Source organism: Sorex araneus, chromosome 3, assembly GCF_027595985.1.
Source record: "Sorex araneus isolate mSorAra2 chromosome 3, mSorAra2.pri, whole genome shotgun sequence".
Lineage (NCBI taxonomy): Eukaryota > Metazoa > Chordata > Mammalia > Eulipotyphla > Soricidae > Sorex > Sorex araneus.
Window position 1 is genome coordinate 214933398 of NC_073304.1, and position 15980 is coordinate 214949377.

Here is a 15980-nt window from a genome sequence, read left to right on the forward strand (position 1 = left end):
CCTCGTTTGTTTGAAAATATGTTTAGGAGAGGAAGCTGTATGATTTGATAACTTGTATTAAAATACCAATTACATTTATAGGACCTTTTAAAACTCGGCGCAATTAAACCGTGTTCTTTTACATTTTTCCGAAGCGACCCTGACATTTAAAAAGACTCCAACTGCCTCGTTAAAATCGCGAAATTAACAGCGTGCCTCTCGTGTTGTGTGTGTGTGTGTGTGTGTGAGTGGTTTTTTTCCACGACTCCCCCACATCAGTCTTTGGGGGTGGTCTGCGAAGGTATTTGATTTGTTGTGAGGCAAGAGATATCTCATTAATGTAGGTAGTTAAACAGATTTAATCCGTATTCATTCTCTCTCTCACCCCCTCTCCCTCTCCCCCTCTCTCTCCCCCTCTCCCCCTCTCCGTCTCCCAGGGTATTTTTTTTCTTCCCCTCCTTTTTTTTTTCCTCTCTCGCTCTCTCTTCACTCCCTGGCGCTCTCTCGCTCTAGCTCTCTCTCTCGCTCTGCGTTCTGTCCGGGAGGAGTACAGAGAAGCCAATAGCATGCGGGGTCTCTAATGGATGCAAATGATCGTGAAAAGACAGTGCGAAATATGAAACAACTCATTTGCAGGGAAGTAAATCACCGAAAACTGTTTATGAACTGGCATCCCTGCTTCGAAATGTAAAGCGAGGACCTCTTTAAGTGGCGGTATATTTTTGTTTGGGGGGTGGGGGGTGGGGGGAGGGCGAGCGAGCCGCGGCTGCCATGCAAGCCTAGACTTTTCCAGGCTTCGCTGGCCTTTTCCTATTCCTGGAAATCACCAAAAGTGCGGCGGCTTCGAGATCTTCTTCGCCTTTTCTTTCTTTCCTCCCCCCCTCCTCCCTTTCCCTCTCCTTTCCTGGCGAGGGTGACTAGGAGCCGGCGAATCCGCGTTTTTTTTTCTCTCTCTCTCCCTCCCTTTCCCCCTCCCCACCCCCTCCCCAACAGCCCCCAACTACAGTCGCCGCCGCCGCCGCCGCCTCAAAATTCAATAAAATGAGCTCTTATTTCGTCAACTCACTGTTCTCCAAATACAAAACCGGGGAGTCCCTGCGCCCCAATTACTATGACTGCGGCTTCGCCCAGGACCTGGGCGGCCGACCCACCGTGGTGTACGGTCCGAGCGGCGGCGGCACTTTCCAGCACCCGTCGCAGATCCAGGACTTCTACCACGGGCCGTCGTCGCTGTCCACGGCGCCCTACCAGCAGAACCCGTGCGCCGTGGCGTGCCACGGGGACCCCGGCAACTTCTACGGCTACGACCCGCTGCAGCGGCAGAGCCTGTTCGGCGCGCAGGACCCAGACCTGGTGCAGTACGCTGACTGCAAGCTCGCAGCCGCCAGCGGCCTGGGCGAGGAGGCCGAGGGCTCCGAGCAGAGCCCGTCGCCCACACAGCTCTTCCCCTGGATGCGTCCGCAAGGTGAGCTCGCGGCGGGGCCGGCGGGGCCGGGAGGGAAGCAGGGGGGCTGAGGCCGGCCAGGGGGCGGGCAGGCCAGCGCCTTCCCCCCAGCTCCTGCAATACGTGTCCGCAGTTCAAATCGCCTCCTCCTCCCTCCCTCCCTTCCTCCCCTTCCTTCCTTCCTTCCTTCCTTCCTTCCTTCCTTCCTTCCTTCCTTCCTTCCTTCCTTCCTTCCTTCCTTCCTTCCTTCCTTCCTTCCTTCCTTCCTTCCTTCCCTCCATCCTTCCTTCCATCCTTCCCTCTGTGTTCCCTCTCCCCTCCTATTCTTTCTGTCCCCCTTGAAGAAGGGGTGTTTTGGTGACATTTCCTGGACCCATACCCCCTTCACCCCGCCTGACTTTTCTTCTTCCCCTCCTTTCCCCCTTTTACTGTTTTATGGGGGGTAGTGGACAGAGGGTGGTGGGAGTGGGGGGTGCTCAACTTTTGCACTTCTCAATTGCTTTATAGTTTAATTACCCTGAAGAAACTTTTCTTCTGGGGCAGGGGCTCTGGGGGCTTTCCCCCCCCACCCCTCAATCTGGCTTTTAAAAATTCTTTCTCTCCCCGTCTCACAGTTTTCCTTCTAAAGTTTATGGCACTTTTAATAGATTTGAACCACCCCCACCCTGCTCTCTGGTGCTGGTTACCAGGGGAGGGGCTCCCCCTTCCTGGCTCCCTTAGATTCAGCGGTGTCTGATCCCCCTCACCCCCCCCCCCCCCCCGTTGACCGCGGCCTCCCAGCGCCCCCGCCCAGAAGGTCCCCTGCCCTTATTATCTTGGTCTCCTAGGCTGGTTCACGAATCTCCCAACCTTCTCCGTCTCTGCCCCCTCCCCCCTCCCCTCCCCTCTGTCTCGCCCTTTACCCATTCCCAGCAGCCGCCGGACGCAGGCGAGGCCGCCAGACCTACAGCCGCTACCAGACCCTGGAGCTGGAGAAAGAGTTCCTATTTAATCCCTATCTGACTCGCAAGCGGCGGATCGAGGTATCGCATGCGCTGGGACTGACAGAGAGACAGGTCAAAATCTGGTTCCAGAACCGGAGGATGAAGTGGAAAAAAGAGAACAACAAAGACAAGTTCCCCAGCAGCAAATGCGAGCAGGAGGAGCTGGAGAAACAGAAGCTGGAGCGGGCCCCGGAGGCGGCGGACGAGGGCGATGCGCAGAAGAGCGACAAGAAGTAGGCTGGAGCTGGGACAGCCAGGGCCGCGGCCGCCGCCCGCCCGTCCGCCCGCCCGCCCGCCCGCCGGTGCCCCGGCCGCGCCGCCGCCGCCCGCCCCCGCCCGAGAGCGCTCCGGCCCCGCGAGCGGGGCCCCGAGCCCGGCCTCCCACCGCAGCGTCCCCGCCGCGCCAGTCCCCGCTAGTGGTAGTATCTCGTAATAGCTTCTGTGTGTGAGCTACCGTGGATTCCTGCCCTTCTCTCGGGGGCCGGGGGGCAAAGAAAAAAAGGATTGAAAGCAAGGACTGCCTCGCCCTGCTAGGGTGAGCGGCCGAGGCCTGGCTGAGCCCCCACGCCCCCCCGTCCCGTGTAAAAAGCTTCCTTGTGCAATGGTCTTTTTTCCTTTGAACGTGCTTCTTTGTAATGACCGAGGTACCGATTTCTGCTAAGTTTCCCAACAACATGAAACTGCCTATTCACGCCGTAATTCTTACTGTCTCCCTCTCTCTCTTCTCTCTCTCTCTCTCTCTCTCTCTCTCTCTCTCTCTCTCTCTCTCTCTCCCTCATTTCCCCCTCCCCACCCCTCTGTCCCCGCTGCCCTCCCTCGCTCGCCGGCTTTCTCTCCTGCTTCTCTCTCTTTTCCTCCGACTCCCCCCCCACCCCCCTTTGGTTTGACAATTTCGTCTTAAGTGTTTCTCAAAAGAGGTTACTTTAGTTAGCATGCGCGCTGTGGGCAATTGTTAAAAGTGTTCTTAGGTTTACTGTGAAGAGAATGTATCCTGTATCCGTGAATTGCTTTATTGGGGGGAGGGAGGGCTAATTATATATTTTGTTGTTCCTCTATACTTTGTTCTGTTGTCTGCGCCTGAAAAGGGCGGAAGAGTTACAATAAAGTTTACAAGCGAGAACCCGAGACTGGCCCGGCTCCGGGCTCCTCATTTGCTCCTGGCGCCCTTTGCAGAGCTGGGGAGGAGGGGGGGCGGGGGGAGCCGGTCACCGGTCTCCTGCGCCCGCCTGGCCAGGCCAGGCCGCCGGGAGGAGGGGGCGGGGGCTGGAGGCAGGTGGTGCGAGTCCCTGGGCCCAGGGGCGCAGGGGGTGAGGGAGGCGGCTGCGTGTGATTGGAGGAGAAGCGAGCGAGGGAGGGGAGCCAAGAGAAACCCCCTCCCCTCGCGTTCTGAGGCTGCGGGCCCGGGAGACCCGGGCGCCCAGGCCATGCCGCGCCGGGGAGATGCGCCCGGGCTGGTGGCTCTCTCACCGCCACCTCCCCCTTTGTTTCTCTGTGTCCTCTCCTGGGGGTGGGGGTGGGGGGGAGGGAGGGGGCGGGTAAAGGTGGAGTGCTGTGCTGCTGAATAAGCTTATATTTTTATTTTTCCCGGACGGGGGGGGAGGGGTGTGGTGGTGGCGGAGGCAGGAGCGGGTAAATGTTCTTCTCCCTCATCTCCCTCCATGGGACTTGGCTACCTTTTCCCTCGGAGGTCGAGGCTCGCCGCCCTCCATCCTCTGCGTTTCCGGCAGCTAGCCTCTGGGAACCAGAAAGCAGAACACTCTAGCCGCCTTCCCCCCTTCCTTTCTCTTTCCACCTACTCCACTCCCTTCTTTTCAGAAAATTTTCACATCACCCCCCCCCCCATTTTTATTTTAGCCACCGTGATCCGCAGCATCCCAAAAGTCCGTGGGAAGGACCCCGCGCTTCTAGGAGCATCCACGAAGCTTGGCACTGTCCCTGCCGTGGGTCTGGGCCAGGCTCACCTAGTTCCTACCTTGAGGGGACCGGCCTAAGTTCCCCCCAAAGGCCCAGCCTGACTGGCTGGGTTCAAATTAATAGAGACCTGCTCCCCGCCACCCACCCAGTGGCGTGCCATCTCTGCGTTTGTTTCTCGCTGGGTAACGGGCTGGGGAGGTTGGTGGGGGGAGACAGCACAGATCGCTCGGTGATTATTTATTTTCCCTGCCACTCCATTCCTTCTTCCCCAAATCTCGCCTGCAAGCTGCCTCCTGCCCACGGGGGTCGCCAGCGGCCCTTGAGCCCCCAGCCCCAATCCACAGGACTTGGCGCTCCCATTCATTATTGATCATATTTTATAAATCCAACGCCACACAATTTTTTCCACATTACCGGGAGCCGTGGGGAGGCTGCCTGGCCATTGGCGGAGGGGACGTCACGTGGGCGGGGTCACGTGGTCCGGAGAGGAAAAAGGGGGTCCTTTTCGGTGTAAATCTGGACTCTAATTCTGTAATATATCAAGGAATCTCGTAAAACCGACACTAAAACGTCCCTGCCTACAAATCATCCGGCCAAATTATGAGTTCATTGTATTATGCGAATGCTTTATTTTCTAAATATCCAGCCGCAAGTTCCGTTTTCGCTACCGGAGCCTTCCCCGAACAAACTTCTTGTGCGTTTGCTTCCAACCCCCAGCGCCCGGGCTATGGAGCGGGTTCGGGCGCTTCCTTCGCCGCCTCGATGCAGGGCTTGTACCCCGGCGGGGGGGGCATGGCGGGCCAGAGTGCAGCCGGCGTCTACGCGGCCGGCTACGGGCTCGAGCCGAGTTCCTTCAACATGCACTGCGCGCCCTTTGAACAGAACCTCTCCGGGGTGTGTCCCGGCGACCCCGCCAAGGCGGCGGGCGCCAAGGAGCAGAGGGACTCGGACTTGGCGGCCGAGAGTAACTTCCGGATCTACCCCTGGATGCGAAGCTCAGGTAACGCCGCGCACCCAGCCGTCCCGAGCCGCAGTGGCCCGGGCCCGTCCTCCCGGAAGGCGCCCCCTTCCTGGCCAAGTGTCCCTTTCCGCGTCCTGAGTGCTCTCGGCAGGAGATCGGCCCTGGGGGACGCGGCACCCCCCGGCCCCCACCCCGTTTTCGATTTGGTGCTCTTTAGGTTGGCGCTGCTTCGCTGGCGGATCTCTCTCCGCCGACGCCGTGGCGCGCCGAGCCCCCTGGCCGCCCCCCACCCTTCCTCCTGGCCTTTTAGCTTTAAATATTTATCAGCTGCGCCGGCACGGGCTGGAGATGAGGCCGTTTGTCTTGCGGAGGAAGGCTGGGGTTTGCAGAGAATAGCCATTAGGGTCTCCCCCCTCCTCTTTCCCTCCCCCCCCAATCTCAGCTCTGGGTGTGTCCCCCTATTCCCAGCTTGGATAAGATCTAGGGGAGGGGGCCGCTGCACTGAACAGTTTCCCCCTCCCCCTTCCTTCCCAGCCAACCCCGCTCCCCCTCTATTCCCTTCAGGACAATTAGAGGTGGGCTCTAGAGGCCGGTGGAGGAGGGGGTGTGAGAGGAGAGTCCAGGCAGGGACACAGAGCCAGGGAGGCAGGTGGAGGGGGGGGATGGCTGAGACCAAGAGAGATATAGCTCCTGACCCCCCAGTGAACTTGGGAAGGGGGGCGGAGGCCTGGGAACCAGCTGGCTTCCTCAGGTGCCCATCCTGGAAAGAAGTTCCCTGGGGAGAACTGGCCAGTAAGTTTACAGGTATCATTCTAGAAGGTCCTTGTCCTCTCAGAGAGGGCTTACAAGTCTAGGGAGACAGATCCTAGTCCCAGAGAACAGCCACTAAGGCAGCTACTGTGGTGGGAATTCTAAGAGACTGGGGGAACATGGGGTCTCCTGCCAAACTTGTCCTAAACATTCTTCCTGTTGCCTTGGACTCTGACGGGGGTGGGGCTGGGGTGGGGGTAAGGGGCTCTGACACAAGCTGCAAAAGGCCCAAGAGATTTGTGAGTAGAAGGGCCCCACCTTCTGAGGGTAAGAGTAGGGCTTCAACCTCAGTGCTATTGGTTGAGGTCCCCTTTACCAGCCCCATAATTCAAGCACCTTTCCAGTTGATTTATCAAAGCCCAAATTTTTCTGCTCATTAACATTTCAGCTTGGCTTTTATCTGACTTGAAATTAGGGCCCTTAGCTCCTCTTCCCCTCCTCTCCTTCCCAGGAGACCTGGCACCAGCACCTCCCTGTCCCTCCAGCACGCATAAGCCTCCCCTCAGCCTCCTGGGGTGGAGATTTTGGGTCTGACTTGGGAAGCTCTCCTCTGCCTTACAGGCCCCCCCACCACCCCAATACATCAAGTGCCAGCACATGCTGCTGTCGCTCTCGCCCCCCCTGTCGATTTCTGTGGGAGAGCAGGGTGGTCTGGATGGGTGGACCAGACAGGTTGCTTCGCTGTGAACCTGTCACTCCCTGGGGAATAGTCCTCAGAAGGTGGCTCTCAGATGGACTCCGTGCTGCCAGGAAATCTGCAAATCCTTACCTCCTAGGTCCACACCCACGTCCATTTGGAGGTGGTGATAGACTGGTCATGCGAAGCTCCTTTGTCTCCTTTCCATTGGGGGGGGGGAGCATTCAGGCCAGGCCTTAAGCCCCACTCCAGAGTCCAGAGTCACTTGGATGGTTTCCACTGCTCTCTGTGCCCCCTCTCCACCCCTGCCCCAGATCATCAGAGTTAGCATCCAAAAGAGGAGATTCAGAGTGTCTGATCTCCAGGGGGAAGCAGGGGCTCTCCTCACCTTGGCACAGTCACCCTTCAGGTGCAGATCCTTCAAGGGCTAACAGGTCATATCTTGGGTTCACAGGCCTTGAACTGGGAGACTTCCGGGATGGCAAATGGAAACACAGGCCTCGGTGGGCCTCAAAGCTGCACACAGAGGGCCCAGAGAAGGCCTGGGCTGCCAGGTGGAAAGGGAGAATTTGGTTTAGAATCAGAATGCGGTCTTCCAAGCATTGATCCTTTCCCTACTACCCCTTTCCCTACCCCCAATCACAGGGAGGGTTTAAGAAGGACTTAGGCACTCTGGTGACCTTTTCCACATACACTGATTTTTCTCCTCCAAATACTATGTGCAGGGACCGACCGCAAGCGAGGCCGCCAGACCTACACGCGCTACCAGACGCTGGAGCTGGAGAAGGAGTTCCACTACAACCGCTACCTGACCCGGCGGCGGCGCATCGAGATCGCGCACGCGCTCTGCCTGACCGAGCGGCAGATCAAGATCTGGTTCCAGAACCGGCGCATGAAGTGGAAAAAGGAGAACAAGACCTCAGGCCCCGGAGCCGCCAGCCAAGACAAGGCTGAGGCCGAGGAGGACGAGGAAGAGTGAGGGACAGAGAAAGGGCAGAAGAGGAAAGGAAAGAGAAAGGGAGAGAAAGAAGGGAGAAACCCATCTTTGGGAACTGAACCAAGAAACCCAAATCTAACGGGGGTGGGGTGGGGGAAAAACTATTTAAATGGAAAGTGGTTTTAAAATTTTTAAGGAGAGAGAGTGGTGAGATTTTGGTTTCTTAACACTGAAAAAAAAATACTACCTATGGGAAAATCCGTCGGGTTTGTTTTTGTATAATATGGGAAGGACATACCTATCTGCTCTGTAGCTTTCTGGAATTTGCTCCCCCATTTTTTATGTGGCTGTTGTTAAGGTCCTTGTAAATTCTTGCCGTTTTGTAAGCCCCTATGATGCTGTCTTTGTGGCCTGTGGGTCGGGACTAATGTGTGGCTCCCCTCTATCCTGAGCCCCTGCTTTCCCAGTAAGGGCACTGAAGGGACCTTAGGGAACCCCCCATAACTCTCAACTAGCTCAGTGTCCCCTCTGTGCAACCTCTTGCCCGATGCTCGTGTTCCCTCCCATCTGTCCCTGTGATCCTCTTTTCATTCTGGTTGTGTCTGGAGAATGGAGAAGTAAAAAGATTAAATAAAGCAATTTAAAAAATAAACAGAGGTCCTATTTTCTGTGTCTTCCTGAGGCTGGAGTGAAGGTGGTGGGTGGGGTTCAGGTTTAGCTATGCACCCCAGTTTTCCCCCTTCCTCAATTTTTAATGCTGGGATCTGTTGTTAATTCTTATTCTCTGAGGGCTGCGAACCAGTGAACCCCAGTATCACACACATTTCCTCTAGGTATGTACACGCAAACGTACACAGTAGCATGTGTGAATAGGCTGGCATCCTGCAAAAATCACTGTGCACATGTCCTCTCAATGGTCACTAATAAACTTTCAGATCTTATAATCATGGACCAGGGTCTTCCCACACCCCAACTCCACACTCAGAACACACGCGCATTCACATTCACACACACTCAAAAGCAGACACAAGCTTGCGCTCACCCTGACATTTATCTGCATACCGACGGACAATTCGCACATTGGCTTATAAACACACGGATTCACATTTGGCCCCAAGTAAACACATCCATGAGTCTGCACGCTCAGTCCCGCACATTCCTCAAACCAAACAAAATCCGCTCAGTGCCACAAACTATTTTTCATGCAGGCCTTCAAACAAGGCTGCAGCCCTGCAAGGCCACTGGGGCACAAATGCAGAGCTGACCTCCAAAATGCCAGCTCTGCTCTGCACAACGGAAGAGCGGAAGGTAGGGGAGGGTGCCTTCCTGTGTCCCCAAACCCTCTTGTCACCGGGAGCTGGGCAGAGGCCAGGCCGGCAGCAGGAGCAGCGGCCAGGACAGACCTGAGTTCCCACTCACTCGGCTGACACGTTCCGCAAGAGCTAGTCAGTTCTTTTATTTCGATCTATTTTACTTTAATTCCTTTAAATTTGTCTAATTCTAAATTAACATAGAAACCCACACAAAATTTTTAAATGGGGAGAGATGAGCCCCAAGAGCGAGAGTACCCCGGTGAATTTACCGGGCTGGTGAGGCCGCTGTTGAAGCCGTATCCAGGCTGTCCTCAGCCGCCGATGCTCTCAGCCTCTACCGGCTCCTCCGCGCCTTTTTGCCCTCTCACCGCACCGCTGGCAGCCTGGAATTTTCTCCGGAGCTTAGGGAAAGCAAGGGAAGAGTAAAACATTTGGGGGAGGTTATTTCGTTTCAAGCATCTGGGTTCTGGTAGCTTAATTTAAAATACGGGAGTATTTCCGGGGACTTGGGAAATCTGGGGTGAATTTGGTTGTTTGCTTTATTTTTGTTTTACCCCAACTGAGGGACAAAAATCTGTAGGAACGGTGTAACTGGGGAGCCGAATTTTAGTTTTTAATGGATCCCATGCTCTGGATTATTAAAAACTTTTAAACAGGCTTTTGGATCTAGAATGGGAAGAGAATTGGAGCGGAAGAGCGTTTTAGGGGGCTCATTTCATTTGAATATGTAAGTAAAGAATTCCTACACCTGCAGCTTCCCTATTAGTGGGTGTAGGAACCACCTCACCCTCAGAGTGCTGGGAGCTGTCTGCAAGAACCTGGGCTCACTGGGATTTGGACAGACACATCTGGGACCCCGTTTTAACCCACCCTGATTTCTAGGGTTCCTGAAGTGAGAATCCAGTGGCTAGAATTCTATCTCGGTGTCTCTTGAGTCAGCTTTATCTTCGGGGGGGAAAAAACCCAGACTCTAGGGCATCTCAGGCCCCCACACCTGCAATGCTACACCCCTTACAGGTGGGGGTCGCACTGTCTACAGGGCTGGAAATGTGGGGTACCTTCAGATGTGAAAGGGAGCCCCCCTGAAAGCTTTCATTTTTCCCTGATGCAAGTAAGCAGGATCCCCTCTGCGGCTCCCTCCCGACTCATTCGCAAACGGCCTTAGAACGATCCAGGGTGAAGGCTTGGGGTAAATTTTTTACTAGAAGAGTCGGGACAGAGTTCCTTTGACAAAGAGGGAAGCTCCAAAAAGAACCCTCTTTCCCCCATCTGGTTCCTGTGACTCCACAGTCTAGTTTCCTGCACCCCAAATCTCACCCCTTCACAGATTGGGGCTTCCCCAAAAAGCGAGAAGGAGAAGAAAAGAAGATGGCGACTGGGAAAAGGGTTGCTGGCAGAGCAGCCATGAAGAAATGCAATAAATTCCTTGTTGTTTTATGAAAATTTACAACTTTGTGATAGAAGTTTATGAGTGGTTGAATCCAGCGATTGGCCGGCGCCGGTCATGTGGCCGGGCGATCGTGAACATGAACTTTTTATCATTTCCCTGGTGGTTATAATGCAGCATTCTTTTGGACACCACACCTAGGTCGGAGCACTGTCGTCCTTCAGGGCTCCAGCCTCTTGGTATTTTTATACTTCAGTATCAACTCGATAAAGCAAAAGAGAGAGAGGAAGAGAGAGAGGGAGGGAAGAGAGGGAGGGAGAGGGAGAGGGAGAGAGAGAAAGAGAGAGAGAGAGAGGGGAGGGAATTACACACAAAAGACAAAACCAAAAATAATCTTAATTTCTAAATTAATTTGCTTGCTGACCTGGAATTTTAGTCATCATGGAGGCAAAACGGACAATCTGCCCAGGACCTCAACCTGATATCATTTTTCAAAGGCAGAACTTACTCCATTTTCTATGCAAATATCAGAAAAGCGAAACACACCCTCTCCCAAGTCAGAGGAGGGGAAGCGACGGCTCTCAGGTTGGGACAATATTATCTGGAAGATGAACAAGAAACGGAACGCGCTTCCCCCCTCCTTTCTCCCCACCCCGTTCAATCCGGAGGAAAAGAATCCCAAGGTCTACAAAGGTAAGGGAGCTTCTACAATTCTTGCTCTTTTCATTCGTTTTGTAGGGGGTGGGGCTTGGGTTTGTCTCCCTCCCCCCACTCCAAGAAGGAGCTGAACCCCACCTCTGGGCGCTGCAGGGAGAGGCTTCCCAGGAAATATAGTGGCCGAGAGAGGGGTGACTGCATCCTGGAGGGGGAGCCAGGGCAGGGAAGACAGGAGGAAGAACGGAAGGGCCACGGAGAGGAGCTCCAAGTCGCTCTTTGAACAGTGGCTGCAGAAGCTTCCGAGGATGGGGGCGACTGGGCTGCAGGGCCCCTCAGAAGCTGCTTGCTACAGCCTCAGGGGGGTTTCAACCCCACCCCTCCCCCCAGCCTTCCCAGTCCCGGCCTCCCCAAGTGCCCCTGCGCAGTTCTCTTGCCCAGTGCGTATCGTATCGCTGGCTGATGGGCGGTTTCCCGGCAGCATTGGCACGCGGGGCGGTGGCGCTGAGGGGCGTCCTGGTCTCCGGAGGGCCTGGAATCTCCGCAGAGGCCATGGGGGCGAGGCGGCGGCTAGAGAGACACAGAAAGAACAATTCACAGAGAAAAGCTCATTAGCTCTCTTCGGAGACCTTCCTGAAATGGAAGGGCTGTGGGTGGAGGAGCCCAGATCAAGGCATACCCCCCAGGAAGCCTGCCTGGAAATGCCCAGGTCTCTGGCCACTCCCGCTGGAGGAAGCCTCGCTCTGCAGGGAGACAGTTTTGTGGTTTAAATGCGGTAGGTCACAGCATGTTGGTTCCTGTGTCATATTGATTGTATTTCTTGTGTTTTCGTTGGGGTGGGGCATGTGGATTTGGATGGAAGGGGAATCAGGTGTGTGTGATGTGGAAACATTTCCAACTTTCCTGGATCAAAATGTGGTGATGTGAAAACAGCTGTTTCTTTCCTTCCCCCCCCCCTTTCTTTCTTTATTTCTCTTCCCCCCTCCCGCGTTGTTATTGTGTTAGGCTTGTAAACAAAGATAAAAAGGGCGCAGAGAAAAAGAAAAAGAAACCCTAAATTAGGGGACAGGATAGGGTCTTCTGAACTGGAAAGATGCCTGGCCTGGTGCTAAGCTCGGCTAGCTGTCCTGACCCTCCCTCCCCAGCCTGATTCCATTCCCAGCCAGGATTCCTGGGGAGGATCAGGGGGTCTTTGGGCGATTCGGAACAGCCGCCTGGTGCTGGAAGAGGCAGGTGAGAATTTAAAAATAGAGCAAGAAGGCTTCTGGGGAGGCTTTCTGCCAAAGATACTTTGGGCGTGGAGGGCAGGCGGGGCTTTTGGAGAGCCTTGCTCAAATCTCAAATAAGTGATTGCTTCTCTTAAAGACTGATAAAGAGCATCCGCCTTAGGACCAGTGATTGCCTAGGATTGCCAGGGCTTGGGTATTTGTGTGAGGGATTAGCCCTCTCACCCTGGTGCTGGCAAAGCCATGGATGAAGCCACTTGTGGCACAGGAGCAGGAGAGGGGGCCCAGAAGGCACAGGTAGGTGCCTCCAAGCAGGCCAGGACTGAGGGCAGGGAGAACCCCCAGCAGCTGCCTAGCTGGAGAAGTTCTCCACGGCACCCACAGCACTCGGAGCATATTCTCGAAGGAAAAATTTCCCCAACTCACCCGGACTAAAGATCTTTCTCTCCTGTAGTCTTGGCTGAGTATAAATCATGCCTTTAGACAGTTTGCTCTGGCCCAAATTATGCGGTTTGCTGCCATCTACCGTCCGTTCGGAGACATGCGGCTTCCGTGCCGACTGCCTTAACTGACTGAGCCGAGCCCCGGCGCGCAGGTTCGGCGCGATCCTCGGGGATTTCGGGCCCACACGGTTTTCTTGGCGCAGGATTTCGGTTCCAGACCGCGTGCGTGTAACTGAGGGGACAAGTGTCCCCTCCTGCTCGCCAGTCCCATGCCAGCCCCAAACCTGGTGGCTGGCTGGGGAAGAGGCTTTTTTTTTTTTTAAAGGACATATTATTCAAAAAGGACTAATACTATGGGCCGCGGGCAGGGGGTCCTGAACCGGGGGGTGGGGGCGTCCGAATCGCCGAGCCCTTCACCTCCCGCTGCGCCAGGGGATCCTCCCGGGTGCTTGGGAGATTGGGAGATCGAGGCCAAGGCTGTCGGAGGTTTATTTGGTTTTCTTTTCGGCCAAGGGAGGGGGCCAGTTCCACTTGGTTGTCAAAAGACAGGCCGGGTCTGTGTTTTCCCTGTTGGCTGCTGGGTCTTGCCAGTTCCTTGGCGGGCGAGTCGGTGGAGAAGGAACTGAATCGGGTTTTCTGGAAAGTGTTGGTGTCTGCCAGTGAGTGCGGGTTCCCGCCCCCATTCGCGATCGTTTGGAGCGAAATCGACATGACTAAGCGTGGAGAGAGGGGGAAAGGTGGGAGTGGGAGTGGGGATCAATCATCAAGGAAGCAAACCACTGCCATTTCCGTTCCTGCCAGACCCCCTCACACCCGCTTAACCCGTCCGGTCGCGCAGAAGGGGGTGGCGAGGGCGGGGGGCCGCGCGTCCGCCGCCGCGGTGCAATATTGGCCCTTGTCTCACCGGTTACTGATTAGCTCGGGCTTTCAAGCCGCAGGAGCAAGCTCGACCCTTTCAAGGTGCTGGGGCCCGGGCTCCTGGCGGGAACTGCAGGAAATCGCCTTCGGTGCGGGCCAGACCGAGGTGTTACTAGGGTCTGGCCCGGAGCTGGGGGTGTGGAGGGGGGGTGCGCCTGGTGCGCCGACCTGGAGCCTGGGAAGGTGCTGGGCTGCAAGGCGGCGGCTGCGTGCCCGTGCCTCTGCGCCTCTCGAATCTGGGCCGGGGGTACAGCCTCAGCGGCGAGGAGGCGCAAGAGTTTCTGGCGTCTGGACGGCCGGTCCCAGAGCTGAGTCCCGGGTGCAGCGCGCTCCGAAAGTCTGGGACTCCTCGGAGGTGTTGCCAGTGCACAGCCGGGAGGGTAACGAGGGAAAAGTGGGCTGGTATCAAGGAATGCTTTCGGACTTCTTAGGGTGCCCATGGCCCTGGGAGAGGTTCTGGGCAACCTGCGAGCTGAGCGCTACCGCAGACCGCCCCCCCACACCCCATGAGACACCGGTCATTTGCATAATGGAAATGAGGTTCTTTGTAGCTGGCTTGGACCCGCTGATTTGAAGGCGATGTCCGCTCTGTGTGCCCCAAAGTCAGAGGTTCAGAGTCCAGGAAGGAACTAGGTTGGGATGGTTTCAGGATCAGCCCAGCCAGAGTTGGGTGAGGGGTGAAGGCAAGTGCCCACAGTCCAAAGAGCTGCAGGGGGAGGAGGGGTGTGAGTTTTGTAGCTGAGAGGAAATGGGAAACCAGACAATGTCTCACTCCCTTCCTCACTACCTCCCCCCCCAGGCTAATAACCCCCTTTCCAAGGCTGGGTGCAGGAGACATGTACTCCTGAACTCAATACAACCCAGACATTTATACAACCCTGGAAGCTCGGTGCCTATCCACAGGGCCTCAGACCCTGCACAGAAAATTACAATCACCAGTTCTGCCCCAGGGACTCCTGAGCAAGTATTCTGTTGTGTACCCCATCCTTGTTACACAGCTCCACCCACCTCTCTCCAGACACTTCCTCCTGGAGGCAGGTACAGGCCCCTCAAACCAGCAGATCACTGTGCCTGCGGCTGTATATTTATATATTCTTCCTTGGAGACAGACAGACAGACGGCAGTGGACAGAGGGACCCACAGACACATTCGTTGAGATCTGGCTGTAGAAACCAGGCAGGCAGGAGGCCCTGCCTGCCTGTTCTTTCTCCCAAACAAACGCATCAGACGAATAAACGCTCATAAATACCTCTGGGCTTAGATAAGAGCGATGAGGCGCTATTTCCTTTCATGCCGACGCCAGGCGCCCAGGCCATGCCTTTGCGGCTCCAACTCTCGGACAGGCAACCTGCAGAGGTGAGGTTAATTTGGGGTCTAAGACTCTAAGAAAAAGAGGATTAATTTCCTGCATCCACAGGGGAAGGCTCCCTCCCTCGAAGAATCTGGAAAACACAGGGCATCCCAGGATGAGATCCAAGGCCTAGCCCCAGGGACCTGAAAGAGGGGTTGCATTCTCTCCACCTTGTTTCCTTGCCCTACCCTCCTTACCCTCCTTGGAGGAGTGAGCTCAATCCCAGTTAGATGGGACCCTTAGGACTCCATCTTAAGGGACCTCCAAGTCACTGTCTTAAAACTTCCTTAACCCTCACAGTGTCTAGCTGGGCGGTGGTCTGGAGGGAATCCTGGGGATGGTCCCTTGGCCATGAAGGTGCAGCTGAGAATTTGTCCTGAGTTTAGGCAGCACTGCTGGCTACTTTGCAACCAACCAGGTTTCTCCTTTGGTCAACAAACCTCAGCCCTGTGTCACTTTTCCTGCACCACATTTCTGAAGATGTCCTATACCATGTTCAGTGGGCAAATCTGCCCACAAAAGGGAGCCCGAAGGACATGACAGAGGAGGGCAGCCTGGGCCCTTGGTCATCAGAAAACTTTGCCCCACGACCTGGCTGTAGGCCCAAAGATGGTCTACCTGTACTGCCTGTTCTCCATATACATATTAGAATATTGAAAACACTATGATTAGGTCTTCCAAGGTGGTCTCAATTCTTATTAGGGAGAGAGAGATAAAGAAGAGACAGAGAAAGAGACAGAGAATTGTGCCTAAGCTTGCCTGCAGGAAATGAAGTAAAGGTGGCCACACAAACACAGGGTGTGGGAGGGGATTGTGCAGAAGCAGCAGAGAGACAGACCGAAGGGCTGTGAGCATCTGGAGGTGGGGTGGGCTGATGGTTATAGGGTGTCTGATGAGTCCCCAGGAGGACCCTCAAGCTTCCCTCCCTATAAAACTAAACCCAAATCAAGTATTAAGAAGCAATTCATTTGAAAAAGAATTGCCAGCTTCTCATGTGACCTGGAGAAGAATCAAGAGGCCTCC

At 55.4% G+C, this 15980-nt stretch overlaps 2 protein-coding genes across 2 annotated transcripts; both read left to right on the forward strand.

Annotated features, from left to right (window-relative positions):
* The first annotated feature begins 1020 nt into the window (after positions 1–1020).
* HOXB8 (homeobox B8) lies at positions 1021–2643 on the forward strand. The gene is made up of 2 exons (XM_055131690.1): positions 1021–1444; positions 2336–2643. The coding sequence occupies exons 1-2, from the start codon at positions 1021–1023 to the stop codon at positions 2641–2643; spliced, it is 732 nt and encodes a 243-aa protein (XP_054987665.1).
* A 2277-nt stretch (positions 2644–4920) lies between these two features.
* HOXB7 (homeobox B7) lies at positions 4921–7707 on the forward strand. The gene is made up of 2 exons (XM_004608698.2): positions 4921–5320; positions 7454–7707. The coding sequence occupies exons 1-2, from the start codon at positions 4921–4923 to the stop codon at positions 7705–7707; spliced, it is 654 nt and encodes a 217-aa protein (XP_004608755.1).
* Positions 7708–15980: the final 8273 nt, after the last annotated feature.

Excerpts from the sequence above, each read along its gene's own strand:
- HOXB8 (XM_055131690.1), top strand. The coding sequence starts at position 1,021 with ATGAGCTCTTATTTCGTCAACTCACTGTTCTCCAAATACAAAACCGGG. Across the intron at positions 1,445-2,335 it reads CCCCTGGATGCGTCCGCAAG|CAGCCGCCGGACGCAGGCGA; the intron begins GTGAGCTCGCGG and ends ACCCATTCCCAG.
- HOXB7 (XM_004608698.2), top strand. The coding sequence starts at position 4,921 with ATGAGTTCATTGTATTATGCGAATGCTTTATTTTCTAAATATCCAGCC. Across the intron at positions 5,321-7,453 it reads CCCCTGGATGCGAAGCTCAG|GGACCGACCGCAAGCGAGGC; the intron begins GTAACGCCGCGC and ends TACTATGTGCAG.